The sequence below is a fragment of the Mobula hypostoma genome, chromosome 1 (genome assembly GCF_963921235.1).
Source record: "Mobula hypostoma chromosome 1, sMobHyp1.1, whole genome shotgun sequence".
Lineage (NCBI taxonomy): Eukaryota > Metazoa > Chordata > Chondrichthyes > Myliobatiformes > Myliobatidae > Mobula > Mobula hypostoma.
The window spans coordinates 175,416,222-175,434,010 of record NC_086097.1 but is presented as its reverse complement, the minus strand read 5'-3'; the positions used below and the strand labels follow the sequence as shown (position 1 = coordinate 175,434,010).

At 43.5% G+C, this 17,789-nt stretch overlaps 1 protein-coding gene across 1 annotated transcript in view; it reads left to right on the top strand.

Moving 5' to 3' along the window:
- Positions 1-741: 741 nt before the first annotated feature.
- LOC134352719 (E3 ubiquitin-protein ligase RNF166-like) overlaps positions 742-17,789 on the top strand; it is a 29,126-nt gene continuing 12,078 nt past the window's right edge. The window contains exons 1-3 of the mRNA XM_063060126.1: positions 742-1,003; positions 9,868-10,021; positions 13,352-13,464. Of these exons, the coding sequence (XP_062916196.1) occupies positions 888-1,003; positions 9,868-10,021; positions 13,352-13,464 (383 nt within the window). The 5' untranslated portion in view covers positions 742-887. The remainder of the gene's footprint in view (positions 1,004-9,867; positions 10,022-13,351; positions 13,465-17,789) is intronic.

Below are 17,789 nucleotides of genomic sequence, written 5' to 3'. Positions count from 1 at the left end.
ATTCATAGAATCATAGAAATTTACAGCACATTACAAGCCCTTCGGCCCACAATGTTATGCCGACCATATAACCCATGCTAGAATTTCCCTACCGCATAGCCCTCTATTTTTGTAAGCTCCATGTACCTATCTAAGAGTCTCTTAAAAGACTCTATTGTAGGGACCACTTGAATCATCAAGGCATAGAAGGCTTCAGACTCACTGCTGCTTCAGGAGCCTGAAGACCCACACCTCAAGGTCCAACAACAGTTTCTTCCCCAATGCCATTAAGTTCTTAAACCCGCATGAAAAACTCGAATTCTACCTTGGGCTCAATTTATATTCATGCTTATTTTTACTTATTTTGTCATGTAATTTATGTAATTTAAGTTCATATAGGTCTACGCTGCTGCTGCATAAAGCTAATTTTCATGGCATTTATACCCTGCGTATTTATGCCTGTGTCAATAAACTTGAAGAACAATCTGCTGGAGAAACTCAGCGGGTCAGGCAGCATTAGCGGAAGGAAATTGGCGGTCCCACTGATGCTGACTGACCTGACCCGCTGAGATCCTCCAGCTTTTTCAATAAATAAGCACCTAAAATGTTGGAAACAGCAGGTCGGTTATCATCTGGGCGCAGAAGTTGTGGCTTTTGTATCAAGGCGGAACCTTCCATCCGATTGTATCAGAATTAGATTGTAACAGGGCGGTCCGGCCAGAACGGATGCTTTGGACGCTTCTGTTGGCTGTGAGCTGAGAACAGGGTGTTGGCAAGGGTTAGACCGACGTCACTCTCCTTTACCAGAAGAAAAACATAAATGGGATTCCCCTCCGGTGCGTTGAAATAGACTGCCGCTGTTCCACTTTCGCTTTACTTCTTCCTTGTCATCGAGCCAGTGCGTCTGGATGGCGAGCCGGCAAAACCACGGCGACAGCCCAGCTCCGCAGGGATCAGAGGAATTCGAATGCCCCGTGTGCTTACAAGTCCTGGAGAGACCGGTGCGGACCCAGTGCGGACACGTGTGAGTGGCATCACCAAAACTCTCCCTGGTTTTCTCCAAGATCTCCTCTTGGAGATCCAAGTCAGTGTAAGAGAAAAAGTTCAGTAGCTGGGGGTTTGAGAATAGGGAAGGGGAATGAACTCATCTGCCCTTGCTATAGCGCCTGTCCCTCCCTCCTGCAGAAGGTCCCATCAGCCTGCCAAGTATTTTTGTCGCTGGGGTCAGGCGTAATATTTGGTGGAAGAGCTATCAAAACAAAACTGGCAGGATCAGCTGTTTCAGCGAAGTTGGTTGGGGAATAAATATTACCCCCAAATCCACGAAGAGCTGCCCGTTCTCCTCTGTTCCCCGGAATTCAGGGGATCTGTACCTCCTCTACTGAGAGCTAAAGCCTGGAATTTTTGCCTCTGGTGCACGTCCCGAATTTACCCTTCAGATTCGGCAGAGGCGTAAAGCAGGAAGAGCTGAGAGGAGTTGAACCTTTGACACTAATGAGTTTTGTATCTTGTTTCAGTGAAGTAAAATTCACTGTACTGTGTCCCAGGGTTGGATTTTGACCCTCAATTATTTGGTTTTGTTATCGGTTTATTAAGATTCAAAGTTTCAGAGTACCTTTATTATCAAAGTATGTATGCAGAATACAATTCTGAGGTTCGTCCTTCCGCAAGCAGCCCGGAAACAAAGAAACAAGTAAACACCATAGAACCCGGTCAAAGGAAACAACACCCATGGTGCAATAAGAATGAACAAGTTGCACAAATGGCAAAAAGCAAGCTTGTTTTGCACACTGATCTTACAGATTAGATCATTACACAGTGCATTGAGCAAGAATAGGGTAAAACAATAACAATGCAGAATAATGTGTAAATGTTACTGAAAAAGGTACAATGCAGGTAAAAGATGAAGTTTAGACCCTGAAGAAGTCGTTTGTGACATCAATAGTCCATCTTAGAGGTCCATTCAAGAGTTTGATAACAGTGGGTTAGAAGCTATCAGGTTTTTGTATCTTCTGCCTATGTGAGAGGGGAGAAGAGAAAATGTCAGGAGTGTGTGGGTTATTTGATGATGCTGGCTGCTTTACTGAGGCTATTTGCAGGCTTTATTGGCTATCTTCTATTTATATATATGACCTGGAGCATGGGACAGGGTGATAGGTATCCTGTTTTGCTGATGACACAAAAGAGGTAGAAGGGTGTGTTGCTAATGGGGAAGGGATATAGATAGCCATAGAGTCATAAAGAAACAGGCCCAATTTGTCCCTGTTGACCAAAATGCCCATCTGAGATAGTCTCATTTTGCATTTGACCTCTAGCCCCCTATACTTGTCTTATCAATGTACTTGTCCAAGTGCCTTTTAAATATTGTTAGTGCCTCAACCACTTCCTCTTAGGAACTCATTCCATATACTTAGGCCCCTTTTAAATCTTGCACCTCTAACCCAAAACCTATGCCCTCTAGTTTTTGATTCCCTTTCCCTGGGGAAATAAAAACTGAACAGGTCCTCACTTGAGTTTAAATTGTGTGTGGGGGGACATTTATATTTAGTCTGTTGAATAAAAGTGAAATATATAATCAGTCTGAGGAATATAAATGATAGAAGTAATATCTATATTACAGATTGCCGCATAATCCACCCGGGTTCATTAGTGTTCTGAGGGGCCAATGAACTCTGAATGATCTGTAACTCTGGATCCTCGGAATTGTAGAGGACAAGTTCCTTTATCATTGGTGGATCTAAATCCTGCTGCTCCCTGGCCAACAACCATGGGAGCACCTTCACCAGATGAACTGCAGTGGTTTACGGTGGTGGTTTGCACCTCCTTCCCTGTTATGTGTAGTAACTCCATAAACTGATCAAAGGAAAAACACGGCAACCAGGATACAGGTCTACATCTTTTAGTGAGGCACTCACATATGATGTGGTGGTGTAATTACGCATGCTATTCATGTACTTCTTACATAACCCAGAATGAATTATGTAAACAAAGAATGCTCAATATTACTCAAATATTAAATACACAACACCCCTCCCTGCTTAGCTCTAAAGTCCAACTCAATATAGAATGCATCTCCACTCAAGTATATACGGTATCGCTCTCTAGTCATCTTATATATACATCTACGACAGTATATAGACAGCCACAGCATAGTAAATTTTAAATTATCCTGTTCAGGCCTAAAGATTTAATCACTCTAGAAGATTTCTTACTCTTATATAAGAAATTTTCTGACAAGGCGGAGGGGATCAATCTGCTTGGCAGGTGAGGCTTGTGGCAGTGAAACAATCTCAGGCATTGCAGCCTCCTCTGTGGTGGTTGTAGGAGCTGACTCTGGGACCATAGGAAGTGGTTCTGACAGCTCCGAACACAATTCTTCTCTAACAATTGACTCTACTCTCCTCAACTGATCAATGTGTCATCCCCGGATGACATCAAATGCAATCTCTGCTGGAGAGTGGTCCAGTCCTGTCCTTAATCTCTCTGAATACCCACTTTTGACCATCTCTGTAGTCGCTCACCAGGACTCCATGTCCAGGAGTGAAACTCCAAAACTCCTTGTTTGACGAGCTTTCAATTGTCTCAGCTGTTTGTCCTGCATACTCCTTCGGAGATTGGGTTTGAGGAGATCCAAGCATGAGCGCAAGGGACTACCCAGGAGTAGCATAGCTGGTGAGTAAATCATGAACACAAGAACGTCTGCAGATGCTTGAAATCCAAAGCAACACACAAAAAATGCTGGAGGAACTCAGCAGGTTAGGCATCGTCTATGGAAATGAATAAACAGTCAATAATTCGTGCTGAGACCCTTCTTCAGGACTGAGAAGGAAGTGGAATGATGCCAGAATAAAAAGGTGGACGGAGGGGAAGGAAGTTAGCTGGAAGGTGATAGGTGAAGCCAGGTGAGAGGGAAAGGTCAAAGTCTGGAGAAGAAGGAACATGATAGGAGAGGAGAGTGGACCAGAGGGGAAAGGGAAGGAAGAAAGGATCCATGGAGGAAGGAGATAGGCATGTGAGAAGAGGTAAAGGGTCAGAGAGGGGAAAAGAGGAAGGGGAGGGGTGAATTAGTTTACCAGAAGGAGAAATTGATATTCATGACGTCAGGTTGGAGGCTACCCAGCTGGAACATTAGGTGCAGCTCCCCCACCCTGAGGGTGGCCTCCTCTTAGCACAAGAGGAGGCCTAAGACTGACACATCAGAACAGGAATGGGAATGTTTGGCCACTGGGAAGCTGTTGATTGTGGAGTGTGCTGCAAAGAGGAAGTTTGCGAGCTTCTGATTCAGTGTCAGTCTAGTGTGTTCTGCTGACATTGCACACTGTATGTTCTTTAGACTCTGCACAAACTTTTCTGCCAAGCTAATTATAGCTGGATGGTACAGTGCAGATGTAGTAAGTCTTATTCCATTCACTTTCTGGAATGACTGAAACTATTTGACAACAAACTGTGGTCCATTATCACTGACTAAGTGTTCTGGAACTCCAGTCCTTGTGAAGAGGCTTCTCAACAGATCATCAGTGTGTGAGGCTGTAGTGGAGGTTATCGGGAACACTTCTGGCCACTTTGTAGCTGCATCCACTACTATCAAAAAATTTGCATCCATGAATAGGCCGGCAAAATACACATGAATCCTATGCCAGGGCAATGCAGGCCATTTGCTGGGATGGAGAAGTGGTGCTCTTGGCATCTTCTGGATGTGTTCGCATCCCAAACAATACATGGCAAGCTGCTTGATCTGCTGATCTATCCCAGGCCACCAGACAAAGCTTTGAGCACCAGCCTAGATGACTGGCATGGAGCTCCTCTAACATTTTTGGCCTCAGTTTGTATGGTACAACAACTCTCAATCCCCACAGAAGGCAACACCTGTCAAGGGTAAGTTCATCTCAGTACTGGTAAAGATGGGGAAACTGGAATTTCTGCTGCGTATTCCAGTCATTTTGGGTGGCCATGTAGACCTGAGAGAGTGTGGGGTCTTTTCTTGTTTCCCTTTGGATTAGCTCTGCCGTATTAAGGAGACTTCCGATTTGCATTGGAGAATACGTCAAGAGGAGTGCCCTCCCTTGTAAATTTTTTGAGTATTTCCTTTTCCAAGGGTAAATGGGACAATTCATTGGCAGTTCCATGATTATTTGTACTCTTGAATTCGATCTTGCAATTGTGTCCTCTAAGAAACAGAGTCCGTCTCTGCATTCATGCTGTTTCCGTTAGTGGAACAGCCTTCTGTGGGTTGAAAATGGACACTGCTGGTTAATGATCAGTAATGAAGGCTAACTCTCTACCATACAGGTACTGGTTGAAATGTTTTAAAACTCAAACCAGGCTTAAAACCTCTCTTTCAATCTGTGCATCATTTTTCTCTGAGATAAAGGAACGTGATGCAAAGGCTACGGGGCGTTCACTTCCATCACTCAGAGCATGTGACAAGACTGCAGCTATACCATAATGCAAGGTGTCACAGTCAAGCTTTATTGAATGCTGTTGATCATAGTGTGTGAGTACAGTGTCTGACATCACCTTATCCTTTGCCTTTTGGGAAACCACCTCACACTGATTTGTCCATTGCCATTTCTTCCCAATCTATAGTCATGAGTTTAAGGGGTGGAGCACAGTTGGAACCTGCTCTAATAATTGACAAATCCTAAAAGGACTGCAACTGTGGCATGTCTTTTGGCCTTGGGGCATCCACCACTGCTTGGATATTCCTAACACGCTTGTGCATCAATGATGTTTGATTCAAAGAATTCACACTTGTCCTGTCATGCTATGAGCCCATATTCTTCTAATCTCATTAACATTATCTTCAGATTTTGAAGATGTTCCTTATCATCCTAGGATGAGGATAGAGGATGTTATGTAACAATGATGTCATCCAGGTAACACTGAATGCCTGTGCAGCCTTGTAGCACCTGGTCCATAGCCTTCTGCCAGAGTGTAGGTGAAGATGCTACTCCAACAATAAGCCTATTATAGCACCAAAGCCCTCTGTGAATGTTTGTGCTGAGAAACACTTTGAACTCTTCTTCCATCTCTATCTGCAAGAAGGCCTCAACTAATTCCACTTTGCTGAAGTGTTTTCCTCCAGAAAAGTTTGCAAAGATGTCCTCTATCCTGGGCAGAGGGTGTTAATCCACTTTCAGTACTGGGATGGTGACCTTAAAATCACCACAGATCCTGTAAACTCATTTTTCTTGGCTACTGGGACCACTGGTGTTGCCGATGGGCTCCACTCAACCGTGGAAGAATTCCTTCAGCCTCTATATGATCTAACTCACTGGCTACTTTATCACGGATTATATATGAAAATGGGTGGACTTTGTAAAGCTTGGGTGTGACATTTCCATTTAACAATACTTTACCCTTGATATGTTTGAGTTTTCTGATGCCATCCTTGAACACTGCTGTGGCATCATCCATTACCTTTCCTAATTCACTTCCAGTTGATTCTATTGCAGGGGATGTGGCATGCAACTGGTGGATGGATCTCCAATCAAGTTGTACTTATCTCAGCCGATTACAGCACTACAATGCTGGCTCTTTTGTTTTTACCATATACAAGCCCAATGTGGCTTGTTGGTTGTTGCATTTCACTGTTATGAATGGCATTCCCACAGGAGTTACCTTTTCTCCACAGTAAGTTTGTAGTTGGATATCTGCGGGTTCAGTTCAATATCTTTGAAATACCATTCAAACTCATTTTGTGGAATGACTGAAACGAATGAGCCAGTGTCCAATTTCATTTTAATTAATTTGCCATTCATGCTGGTGTAAGCCAGGTTGCTTGTCTATTGTTAGTTTTCACATTGTTATTACCCAGTCCTATGTCAATTGCATCTCTGCCTGCTGGTTGCATTGATATAATGATTTCAACTGCACCTTTATATGCGAGTGGTTTCAGTTAGGAGCCATTTTTGAATGCTTTCTTGTAAGACTCCACAAGCTAAATGATCTCTCAGTGCATTATTAAGCCCATCACTGAACTAACAATGCTTAGACAATTTCTTCAATTCAGCTATGTAAGCTTAAATGGACACCCCTTCCATTTGATTCCACTTATGCATCCTAAACCATTCCGCAATCAGCAATGGTTTCAGTTCTAAATGTTCCTGCATTACTTTCACAATATCAGGAAAGTTCATTTCAGTTGGTTTGGTTAGAGCAGTTAAACTTTTAAGCAAACTATATGCTCTTCTACCCATTGCACTCAGCTGCACTGCATTCGTTTTTCATTGACTATTTAATTTGCTTCAAAATACGGCTCAATTTGTTCAGTATACATCATCCAGTTATCTGTTGTGCAATTGAACACATCTATCTTTCCCATGTAGCCATCCATTTCTGCTTTTTTTTTGCATTTATGATTATCACCTGGTACTCACTGTTTATGAACTTCTGGCTGTATTTGCTGCTTGTTAATTTCGTCCTTTTTCTGCCTTTTATTAAACTCAAACGTTTCCCTCCCCTTCTGGAGAAAAATGTGCTACACTTCTACAGGTAGGTAGTCATCTTGGTTCATTTTAAAACTTCTTCCTCACCACTGTTGCTTTGTAATTCCAGAAACTAATCCAAAACTCATAGGAACCAGAATATTAGTTTTTCCCCTTTCTTTTAATGAATTATGTAAATAAACAAAGGATGCTTAATCTAACTATATATTTATAATATTACACAAGTATTACTGAAATATTAAATGCCACTGCGTTCTCGAGGGCAATTCTGGTTGGGCAATAAGTATTTCATTGGCAGTGATACAGTACCTTTGACCAGTGAATATCTACAAAATTCACATTGCTGTTGGAATTATGAAGTTGAAATCAGTGCACCTTGGCCTGTGTATGCCTGTTACAAGTGCAGTAAATGGGTGCAAAGTATCCCAGAGTACCAGGTTCATTGGCATCAACAGCTTCCCAAGGACGCATCCTGGTGGCTTCGAACCAAGTATCACTGAGAACTGGATTCAACTGCAACCTTTAATGGCATAACATGTCCATAGTTTGCCAAAACAGTGGCCAAAGTTTCCAAGAAGTATGTTAAAGGTAGGTCGGAATAAAAGATGTTATTTTAAGTAAAGGAAATGAGATGGTGGTATTATTCTGAATTATTTTAGAAATAAAAACAGAAACATGCCAAAAATACTCAGCAAGTCTGGCAGCATCTGTGGAGAGAGAAATAGAATGACTGTTTCAAGCTGATAATCTTTTATTGGACCGAGGAAAAGTTTGAAGTGAAAGCATTTTATAAGTGTAAGGAGAGAGGATGGGAACCAGGATAGCACAGCTATCTGGGAGGTGGGTGGTGCTATCTGGGAGAGGGTGGGGAAGACTGGGGAATGATAGAAGGCCTGTCAGGGTGGTGCAGGTAAGCGATGAATGAAACATGAAATCACCAGGAGAGGGAAAAAAGGTCTGGGGATTTTATATTTCCATATCATTACTTTAATATTAGAGACACAAAGGACAGGCGCAGGCCTTTTAGCCCATAGTAGCATCAACCACTCATTCACAGTAATCCAAGATTAATCCCATTTTATTCTCCCCACATGCCCATCAACTCCCACTCACCCAATTCTCCCCACCCCCCCCACAGATTCTGCCCTCACCTACAACTAGGCTTAATTTACAGTGGACAGTTAACTACTAATACATGCATCTTAGGGATTTGGGAACAATTGGAGCAGCTGATGGAAACCCATAGGGTCACGGGGAGAACGTGCAAACTCTACACAGACAGCACCCTAGCTCAGGATTGAACCTCTGTTACTGGAGCCATGTGGTAGCAGCTCTACTGTCTATGTCACAGTGCCACTGCCTTCTGACACGGGAGAAGGCCACTCACACTCCCCTTTACGTCAGCAGCACAGCAGTTGGAACTGTAAGCAGTTTCAAACTCCTTGAAGTGCACATCACACACAACCTCTCATTGTCCCAGAACACATTCTACACAGACAAGAAAGCTCACCCAATGCTTCCACTTTCTGAGGAGGCTGGAGAGAGCTGGACATTGCACATCTATAGTCATGTTATTGTATTAACACCTGGGAATGAAAGGGTTAATGTATGAGGAGGGTTTGATGGCTTTGGGCCTGTATTTACTGGAGAATGAGGTAGGATCTCATTGAAACCGACGAAATATTGAAAGGCCTAGCGAGAGTGGATGTGGATAGGATGCTTTTAACAGTGGGAGAGTCTAAGACCAGAGTACACAGCCTCAGAATCGAAGGACATCTCTTTAGAACTGAGATGAGGAGGAATTTCTTTAGTCAAAGTATTTTGAATCTGTGGAATTCACAATCATCTGTGGAGACCAAGTTACAGGGTTTATTTAAAGCAGAATTTTTAGGTTATAGACAGAAGACAGGAGAATGGGGTTGAAAGGAAAATAAATCAGCCATGATCGAATAGCGGAGCAGACTTGATTCTTGGCCTAATTCTGCTCCTATGTCTTTTGACCTTGTGTTTTCTGGATATATAACATGAAATTTATTATTCTGTGGTGGAAGTACAGTGCAAGACATAAAAGTCATAAGTTACATTAAATAAACAGTGTTCATAAATATTCAGAAATATGATAGTGGAGGGGAAGAAGCTGTCCTAAAACATTGAATGTGGTTCTTCAGGCTCCTTTACCTCCTCCCCATGGTAATACTGAGAAAGGGGCATGTTCTGGATAGAGTGGGTCCTTACTGATAGGTGTTGTCTTCTCAAGGCACTGCTTCCTGAAGAAGTCCTTGATGGTAGGAAGGATTATGTCTGTGGTGGACACATTTCTTGTCACCGCTCTTAATAAAACATGCTGTTCCTCAAACTGCCAAAGCAACACTGGATTTAACCCGGATTTCCAGCCACAACCTGACTGCTGTCTCTCTCTCGCTCTTAATTTTCCTTTCAGATTTTGTGAACGCTGCCACTGCACTAATTTCACAGTAAATGGCGGGAAATGTCCACTGTGCCGTGGGGTGACTTCTCGCAGTGAGCCATTGGCCACAGACGTCGAGAAGCTGTTGAGGTCCAAGAAAGCTAAATGCCAAAGTTGTGGCTCTGAGGTTAGTCAATCACCTAGCTGCATTGACGTATGTGCCATTTAAACAAGATTCATTTAAACTAATTTCAAATGTATTTTTCTGATAGGTATGCACACCCAGGGTATAAATGCCTTAAAAATTATCTTTTTACTGCAGCATCACACTACATTATAAGACAAGGACAAATATAAATTAATGTAAACTTAAATTAACGTATATTATACAAATATGCAAAACAAAGTGAAAACAACAATGATGTTTTATTTTCCCATTGAGTGATTACAGCATCATATTATTACAATATTTCAGTGTTCTGTGATTCACACAATTTATAGTCAATAGCTTCAAGTCATAGTCACCTCTGTACAGAACGCACTGAAGCCCCTGTGGTATCCACTGATCCCAGAAAGCCCCCAATGTACCCATGGACACTGAGTGCTCTTTCTCCAGGAACACACAGGCACAGGTACAACAGCAGAAGAGGGGGCACATGATTGGCTCGGGCAGAACCCTTGACTACTGACTGCCCAGACCCATGAATGGCCATCCCGGCCAGGCCCAAAAAACGGACTGGGAGATCGTCCAGCAGAAATGACAATGACACTAGTGCAAGTTGACACGAGTCCTTACACTGAGATGCTCAAAGTGAGAGTCTAACACATCATTGGCAAGAGACTCTCGCAGGGAAAAGACTTTGAAAGGTATTGGTGAGGTTTTGTTCCTATATGGCTGAGGTTCTGCTGATGCAGTCACCATTTATCGCCCATTCCTAACTGCCCTGAAGGTAGTGGTGAGCCACATTCTTGAACTACGGGCGCCCTGCTGCTGAAGGTACTCCCACAATCCTATTGGAGCGGGAGTTCGGCCCAACAACAATGATGAGGGAAGCAACACACATCAAAGTTGCTGGTGAACGCAGCAGGCCAGGCAGCATCTATAGGAAGAGGCGCAGTCGACGTTTCAGGCCGAGACCCTTCGTCAGGACTAGGGATGTTGAGGGAACGTCAGTATATCCTAACAATACACACAAAATGCTGGAGGAATTAGTGTTCAGGTTACATTAGTTTGTTATATACCCCAGGGTGAAATGAAATTCCATTTTACTCATGCAAGTTTAATTTTATAAAAGTAAAATGCATTGACTTGCAAAACAACACACACAAAATGCTGCAGGAACTCAGCAAACTAGGCAGCAACTATTGAAAAAGAGTAAACTGTCAACGTTTCTTCAGGACTGATGAAGGGTCTCAGCCCAAAATGTTGACTGTTTACTCTTTTCCTAGATGCAGCCTGGCCTGCTGAGTTCCTCCAGCATTTTGAGTGTGTTGCCTGGATTTCCAGCATCTGCAGATTTTCTTGTCTATTGGTGTCTCATAAGGCAGTACAACATGTGACTTGCAGGAAGTGGTGTGTGTTCTCCACATATTTGAGGCCCTTGTTTTTCATGGTGGCAAAGGCATTGTCAGTGTAGCCCGGCTGACTAGTAGCAGTGTATTTTACTGTATGTTTGGTTCACTCAACAGCCATGATGTGCCAGTGAATAAGAGAATGAGTATTCAAAGTAGTTTATGGGGCAACAGTCCAGCAGGGAATTGAGGCACTTCTGCATCTTCATTGCTAAATAATGACAGAAAAATAAATACAACAGGCAGGATCTTCCAACCCAGATTTTGATTCTAAGTTAGCAAAGTTTAGAGGATATCACTATTCACAAGCACACAGTAAAAGAAGGAAGTAGTTTAAATTAGCATTATGCTTGGTATAGATGTCACGGGCAAAAGGGCCTGTTACTGTGCTGCACTGTTCTAGGTCCTTATAAAATGTAGGTTCCACCTAGTTTTATGCATCTCAATGACTTGAAATGGAACAGGAATAGGCAACTTTGCCTTCAAGCCTGACCCACCCTTCAATAGGATGATGGCTGATCTACGCTGGCCTCAACTCCTCCTCTGTGCCGGAGGATTCAGTTTCGGTCTATAGTTAGATACACAAGAAATTCAGCAGATGCTGGAAATCCTGAACAACACATAAAATGATGGAGGAACGCAGCAGGTCAGGCAGCATCTATGGAGAGAAACAGTCAACATTTTGGGCAGAGACTCTACAACAGGACATCAAATGTCAACAGTTCATCTCCCTCCATAAATGCTGTTGTCATGAGGGGGCGTTGGGAGCAGACCCAAATGCAAGACACAGACACTGAAGTACGAGGAACAGGACAAGGTTTATCAAAAAAGCAAGAGGAGTCAGGAGGAAATGACACTGGACATGGACACAGGCCCTCGACGAGACAAGGACACCGGGCCTGGGCTTGGACTAAGACTAGGAAAGCGGGACCAGGACAAGGAACTTGGAACTAGGAGCCTGGGCTAGGAGTCTGAGCCAGAGACCGGACAGGGACCCAGAACCTGGGTCTTGATGCAGGCTCAGACCCTGGATCTAGGCAAGAACAAGATGTGGCTACAGGGCTGGACGTGGAACTCCTGCACAGGATGAGGCACATGGACAGGACAAGAACACAAAGCCTTGACTTGGGCTAGACGAGGTTCTTGGACTTGGCTTAGACTAGATGAGGTTCTTGGACATGGCTTGGACTAGACAAGGGACTCCTGGACAGGACAAAGGATCTCCAGCACAGGACGAGGAATCTCCAACACAGGATGAGGAATCTCCAGCACCGGGCTGGGCAAGGTACTCCTGAGCAGGACGAGGAATCTCCAGCACAAGATGAGGGAACTCCAGCACAGGATGAGGGAACTCCGGCACTGGGCTGGGCGAGGTACTCCTTCTTGGAGCGCAGGGCCAGGACCCTCCTAGGACGCAGGGCCAGGACACTTTCTTGGACACGGGGCCCAGACCCTTTCTTGGACGCAGGGCCAAGATGCTTTTTAGGACGCAGGGCCGGGACCCTTTCTAGGACGCAGGGCCTGTGTCCATGTCCAGCATCATTTCTTCCTGACTCCCCTTGTTTTCTTGATAAACCTTGTCCTGTTCCTAGTACTTCAGTGTCTGCGTCTTGCATTTGGGTCTGCTCCCAATGTCCTCTTATGACAGCTGCCTGATCTGCTGAGTTTGTTTTGTGTGTCTTGGTCTATATTTAACTTGTTTTGCGCAGTAAGTGATTATGGTCCAGAATGTATTGGCTGGGATTGTCACAGAGACAGATTCATTCCCTTCTACAGGGGAGAGAGCAAGGGAGTGAGATTGCTCTTGGATCGCTCTTCCATAGAACTAGGACTGGGCTAATAGGCCATTCTGTAAGTCTGTGGCTAGAGATTTTTTCCAAATAATTAAAATAATGTTGAGAAATGGCAGAATTGCAGTGTACTGAAGTTGTGGCGTCTTGTGCAGGTGTACTTGATCTTCATGAGGAGGCACATGAAAGCCTGCTCAAAGGACATGGAAGATTTTGACCAATTGACTGACATCCATGCTCAGCCCACAGCAAGACATGCCACGCCCAGGTAAGACTGGAGTCCATTAGTATGTGTGGTCCCAACTGGAACCTTCCGCATTGATTGGTATTGGAATTGGAATTGGTCTATTATTGTCGCATGTACCAAGATACAATGAAAAGCTTGTCTTGCATTCTGTTCCTACAGACCAAATCATTACGCAGTGTATTGAGCTAGAATAAGGTAAAGTGGCACTGCAGAGTAAAGTGGAACAGCTGCAGAGCAAGTGCAGTACAAGTAAACAGTAAGGCTCAAGGTTATAACAGGGTAGATTATGAGGTCAAGAGTATACTTCATCAAACCAGGGAACCCTTTAATAGTTTTATAACAGTGCAGTAGAAGCCATCATTGAATGTGGTGGTACGTGCTTTCGGGCTTCTGTCTCTTCTGCCCAACAGGAGAGGAGGAGAAGGGAGGATATCTGGGGCGGGTGAGGTGATGTGCTGTACACTGTAGGAAAGGCACTTTCTCTGTATGTGTAACTCTATATTCTACCTTCTCTTTCTTTCCTTTTTGATGTACTTGTGTATGGAATAATCCGTCTGGGTGGAACAATGTATTTCAGTACAGATGACATCAGTAAGCCAATACTAATACACGCACCCTTCCCCCACCTTGCTCCATCTGCTCCTTTTCTCCTCTCTCCTTACCTGCCTATCACCCTTCTTCACCTGGATTCACATATCATCTATCAGCTCCTCCTTCACCCCTCCCTAAACTAGCCATCTTATCCCTATACTCTCAGTCCTAATGAAGGGCCTCAACTTGAAACATCGGCCTCCCCTCTGCGCACACTCAGCTGTATGACCCACTAATTCCAGCATCTCAAGCGTCCTCAAGTAACCTTTCACCCCCTTGATTAACAAGGATCTATCTACCTCTAACTTAGAAATATTTGAAGACTGATTCCATGGCCCCTTGTTCCAAGCACTCTGGGTTAAAAAAAAGTAACATCAAATTTCATCATAAATGAGCAATTTTGGTCTTAAACATTGTCCAACTTCCAGTGGTGGAAGAGGACAAATTTTGTCCAGTATATGTCAGGACCAATGCAATGGTCTACATTTCCCATCCCAAGGAGAGACAAGAGATGACAATCCCAATACTGGGCCTGAAAAGAGATGCCACTCGTGTTGCTGAGGTCCTGTAGCAGGTTGTTTTGAAGATCCCATCCCAATAAGTTGACAACATTGGCAATTCTGGAGATTGAATAACATATCTGAGGCCTCAGAGGACTTGTTGTTTCCATCTTCTTCATGTGTGTTGGTGGCTCAGCTTTGAATCCCGATGTTAGCTCCAAACTCGGTTATTTCAATTCACTCCCTGCATAGAGGACGACCAAAACTGAGGTTATATCTCATACTGTTCAGCATTGGTCATTAGCTAATTATTGTCACCTGTACCCAGATACAGTGAAAAGCTTTTGCATTGTTTTCCACACAGACAGATCATGCCAAACATAATTACACTTTTGGGCAGTGGCGTATCTAAGGTATGGCAGGTATGGCACGTGCCCTGGGCGCCACTGAGCAGTTTCTATTAAAGTCAGACAAGCCATCCTTGAATAGTGAAAAAAGAATTTTCTTCAGATGTATGATCTGTCTTTGATTATCATGGGTGAGAAGCACTAGGATGGCCTTATTTCAGAGCATTGTGTAAGAAGACCATGAAATGTTTCTTCACGAAGAAGAAGGAAAGTGGAGCTGAAGGATGGAAGAGACGGAAGTTGGAGGCGGAGGAAGCCAAGAAGTTGAGCAAGTTCTTCATGCCCTTCTTTGAAAAGCCCGGAACAAGTAGTTCGACACGTTCCATGGAGTCGCCTGCACCTGCTACAAGTTTATTAGAATCTGAAGGTGGATCAAGTACAAATGCGTCACAAGCCGAGGAAGAAGTCAAGTCAGATAAATCCGAGTATGACGAGATTAAGAGTGAGGCTGCCACAGAGAATGTGGACATGACAAGAGGGGAAGACGATGGTGGTGGTGATATTGATTTTATTGATGAGATTTTACCTGACGAGATAACCTGACGACACTGAACCTAGAGAACTGGATGATGTCAAAGAGTGGTGTGATATCTTGATGAGAATCCTTCACTGCATAAAATTCCTTGTGACTCAGAACCTGGCTTTGCGAGGACACAGGGAGTCACTTCAGCTAGACAATGACACTAATGTGGAAAATTTCCTTGGCTTACTGAAACTACTGGCCATCTTTGACCCTGTCATAAAAGAACATCTCACTCATTTGGAAAGTCATCCTGGATCCACGTCTTTCACCGGATGTCCAGAATGAATTCATCCACATGATGGCATCTACTGTTCACCAGAGTTTATTGAGAAGCATTCATAAAGCCAAGTATTATGGTCTCATATTCGACTCGACTCCTGATCAGGCACACAGTGAGCAGATGTCAGAAGTAGTGAGGTATGTGGAAGTTGATTTTGAGAGGAAAACAGTCCGTGTTAGAGAGTCCTTCCTTGGTTTTATCCAGATAAGCCAGAAGGATGCTGACAGCTTGGTTGAAGACATCTTGAAACAGCTAGAGAAGGACAAAATGGAGCTAAAAGATTGTCGATCACAGTGCTATGACAACGCTGCTGTGATGACTGGACACAGAAGTGGTGTTCATCAAAGAATAAGTGAGAAAAACAACCTGGCAGTGTTTGTGAATTGTGACAATCACTCACTCAACTTAGTGGGTGTACATGCAGCCAAGCAGGATACAATGATGGTCACGTTTTTTGGAACCATCGAAGCTCTCTACGTGTTTTTCTCTCGTTCAACACAGCGCTGGGAAAAACTCAAAGACACCATGCCTGTGGTTGTTAAGTTGGTTTCCGAAACCAGGTGAAGTGCAAGGACAGAAGCAGTGAAGCCCGTCAACAAGTACCTTGAGGAGATACTTCAAGTTCTCCAGGACATGATAGACAATGAAAACGAGACCAGTGAAACAAGAAGTGACGCAAGGCAGCTGTACAACTGCATGTTGAGTTACAATTTTCTGATTTTGCTTGGATTTTGGAACAAAGTACTCATTCGCATAGACCGTATTCAAAAGAGGCTGCAGGATCCTAGCATGAACTTCCACGATGCTGCCCTGGATTTGAAAGCACTCAGAGATCATTTTTATGATGAAAGAGAAGTGTTGGTCAGTGAGTCACTGGAAGAAGGAGTTGGTCTTTGTCAAGGATGGAATATTGAAGTTGAAAGACGTCAGAGACAAAAGAAACGAATGGCTAATGAGAACTCGAGAGACGCTGGGTTAACAGCTAAGGAGGAAATGGAAAGAGTCATGAAGGGAACACTCGACCGTCTTCACAGAGAAATGGACGAAAGGTTTGCTCGTTTGCATGACACTGACACCAAGATTGGTTTCCTTCTCGATGTTGAGGGGCTGTGTTATGGTGCCGACAGTAACGACCTAAAGAAGAAGTGCAAAAATTTGGGGGAATTGTACAGCTCTGATGTTGATGGACAGCAGCTATATGAAGAAATTTTGGATTGCAGAATGTTGCTATCCAGGTGGGTCAACATGAAAATATCAAGACTTGAAGAGCTTCTTGAATTTATTGTCAGTATGGAGATGAGAGCGTCTTCCCCGATCTTCGCATTGCTATTCAGATAATGCTAACCATCGCAGTTTCCATCTCCAGCTGTGAGAGATCATTCAGCAAGTTAAAACTAATACTTTCGTATTTGAGAGCCTCCATGGGTCAAGGCAGACTCTGTGATCTTGCTCTGCTGAGCGTAGAAAGAGAAGAAACTGAAAAAACTGACTTTGATCACATCATAGACCAATTTGCATCAGTGAAAGCAAAGAAGGTGCAGTTATAATTTTCATGTAGTGCCATAATTTGTTATTTAAAAGATTAACGAGTCTGACTCGTATTTTTGAGCTGATATTATGGTGAAGTTATCTAAAAGATGGGTGCCAGATGTTTGGACAGGGGCGCAATTTCAGTGCTTACCATAGGCACTATTTTCTGTAGATACACCCCTGCTTTTGGGTAATTGTTTACTATTGTCACCTGTACTGAGATAGGGTGAAGAAATTGCCATTTATATAGATCATTTGAAACAATGGGCTGCCAGCAATGGTAGTGGAGGCTAATACGATAGGGTCTTTTAAGAGACTTTTGGATAGGTACATGGAGCTTAGAAAAATAGAGGGCTATGTGTAATGCTAGTAATTTCTAAGGTAGGGACATGTTCGGCACAACTTTGAGGGCCGAAGGGCCTGTATTGTGCTGTAGGCTTTCTAGGTTTCTATCAAAATGTTCCAAAGGGAACAGAGGTAACAGGATTCAGGATGTAGTGTTTCAATTATGTTTA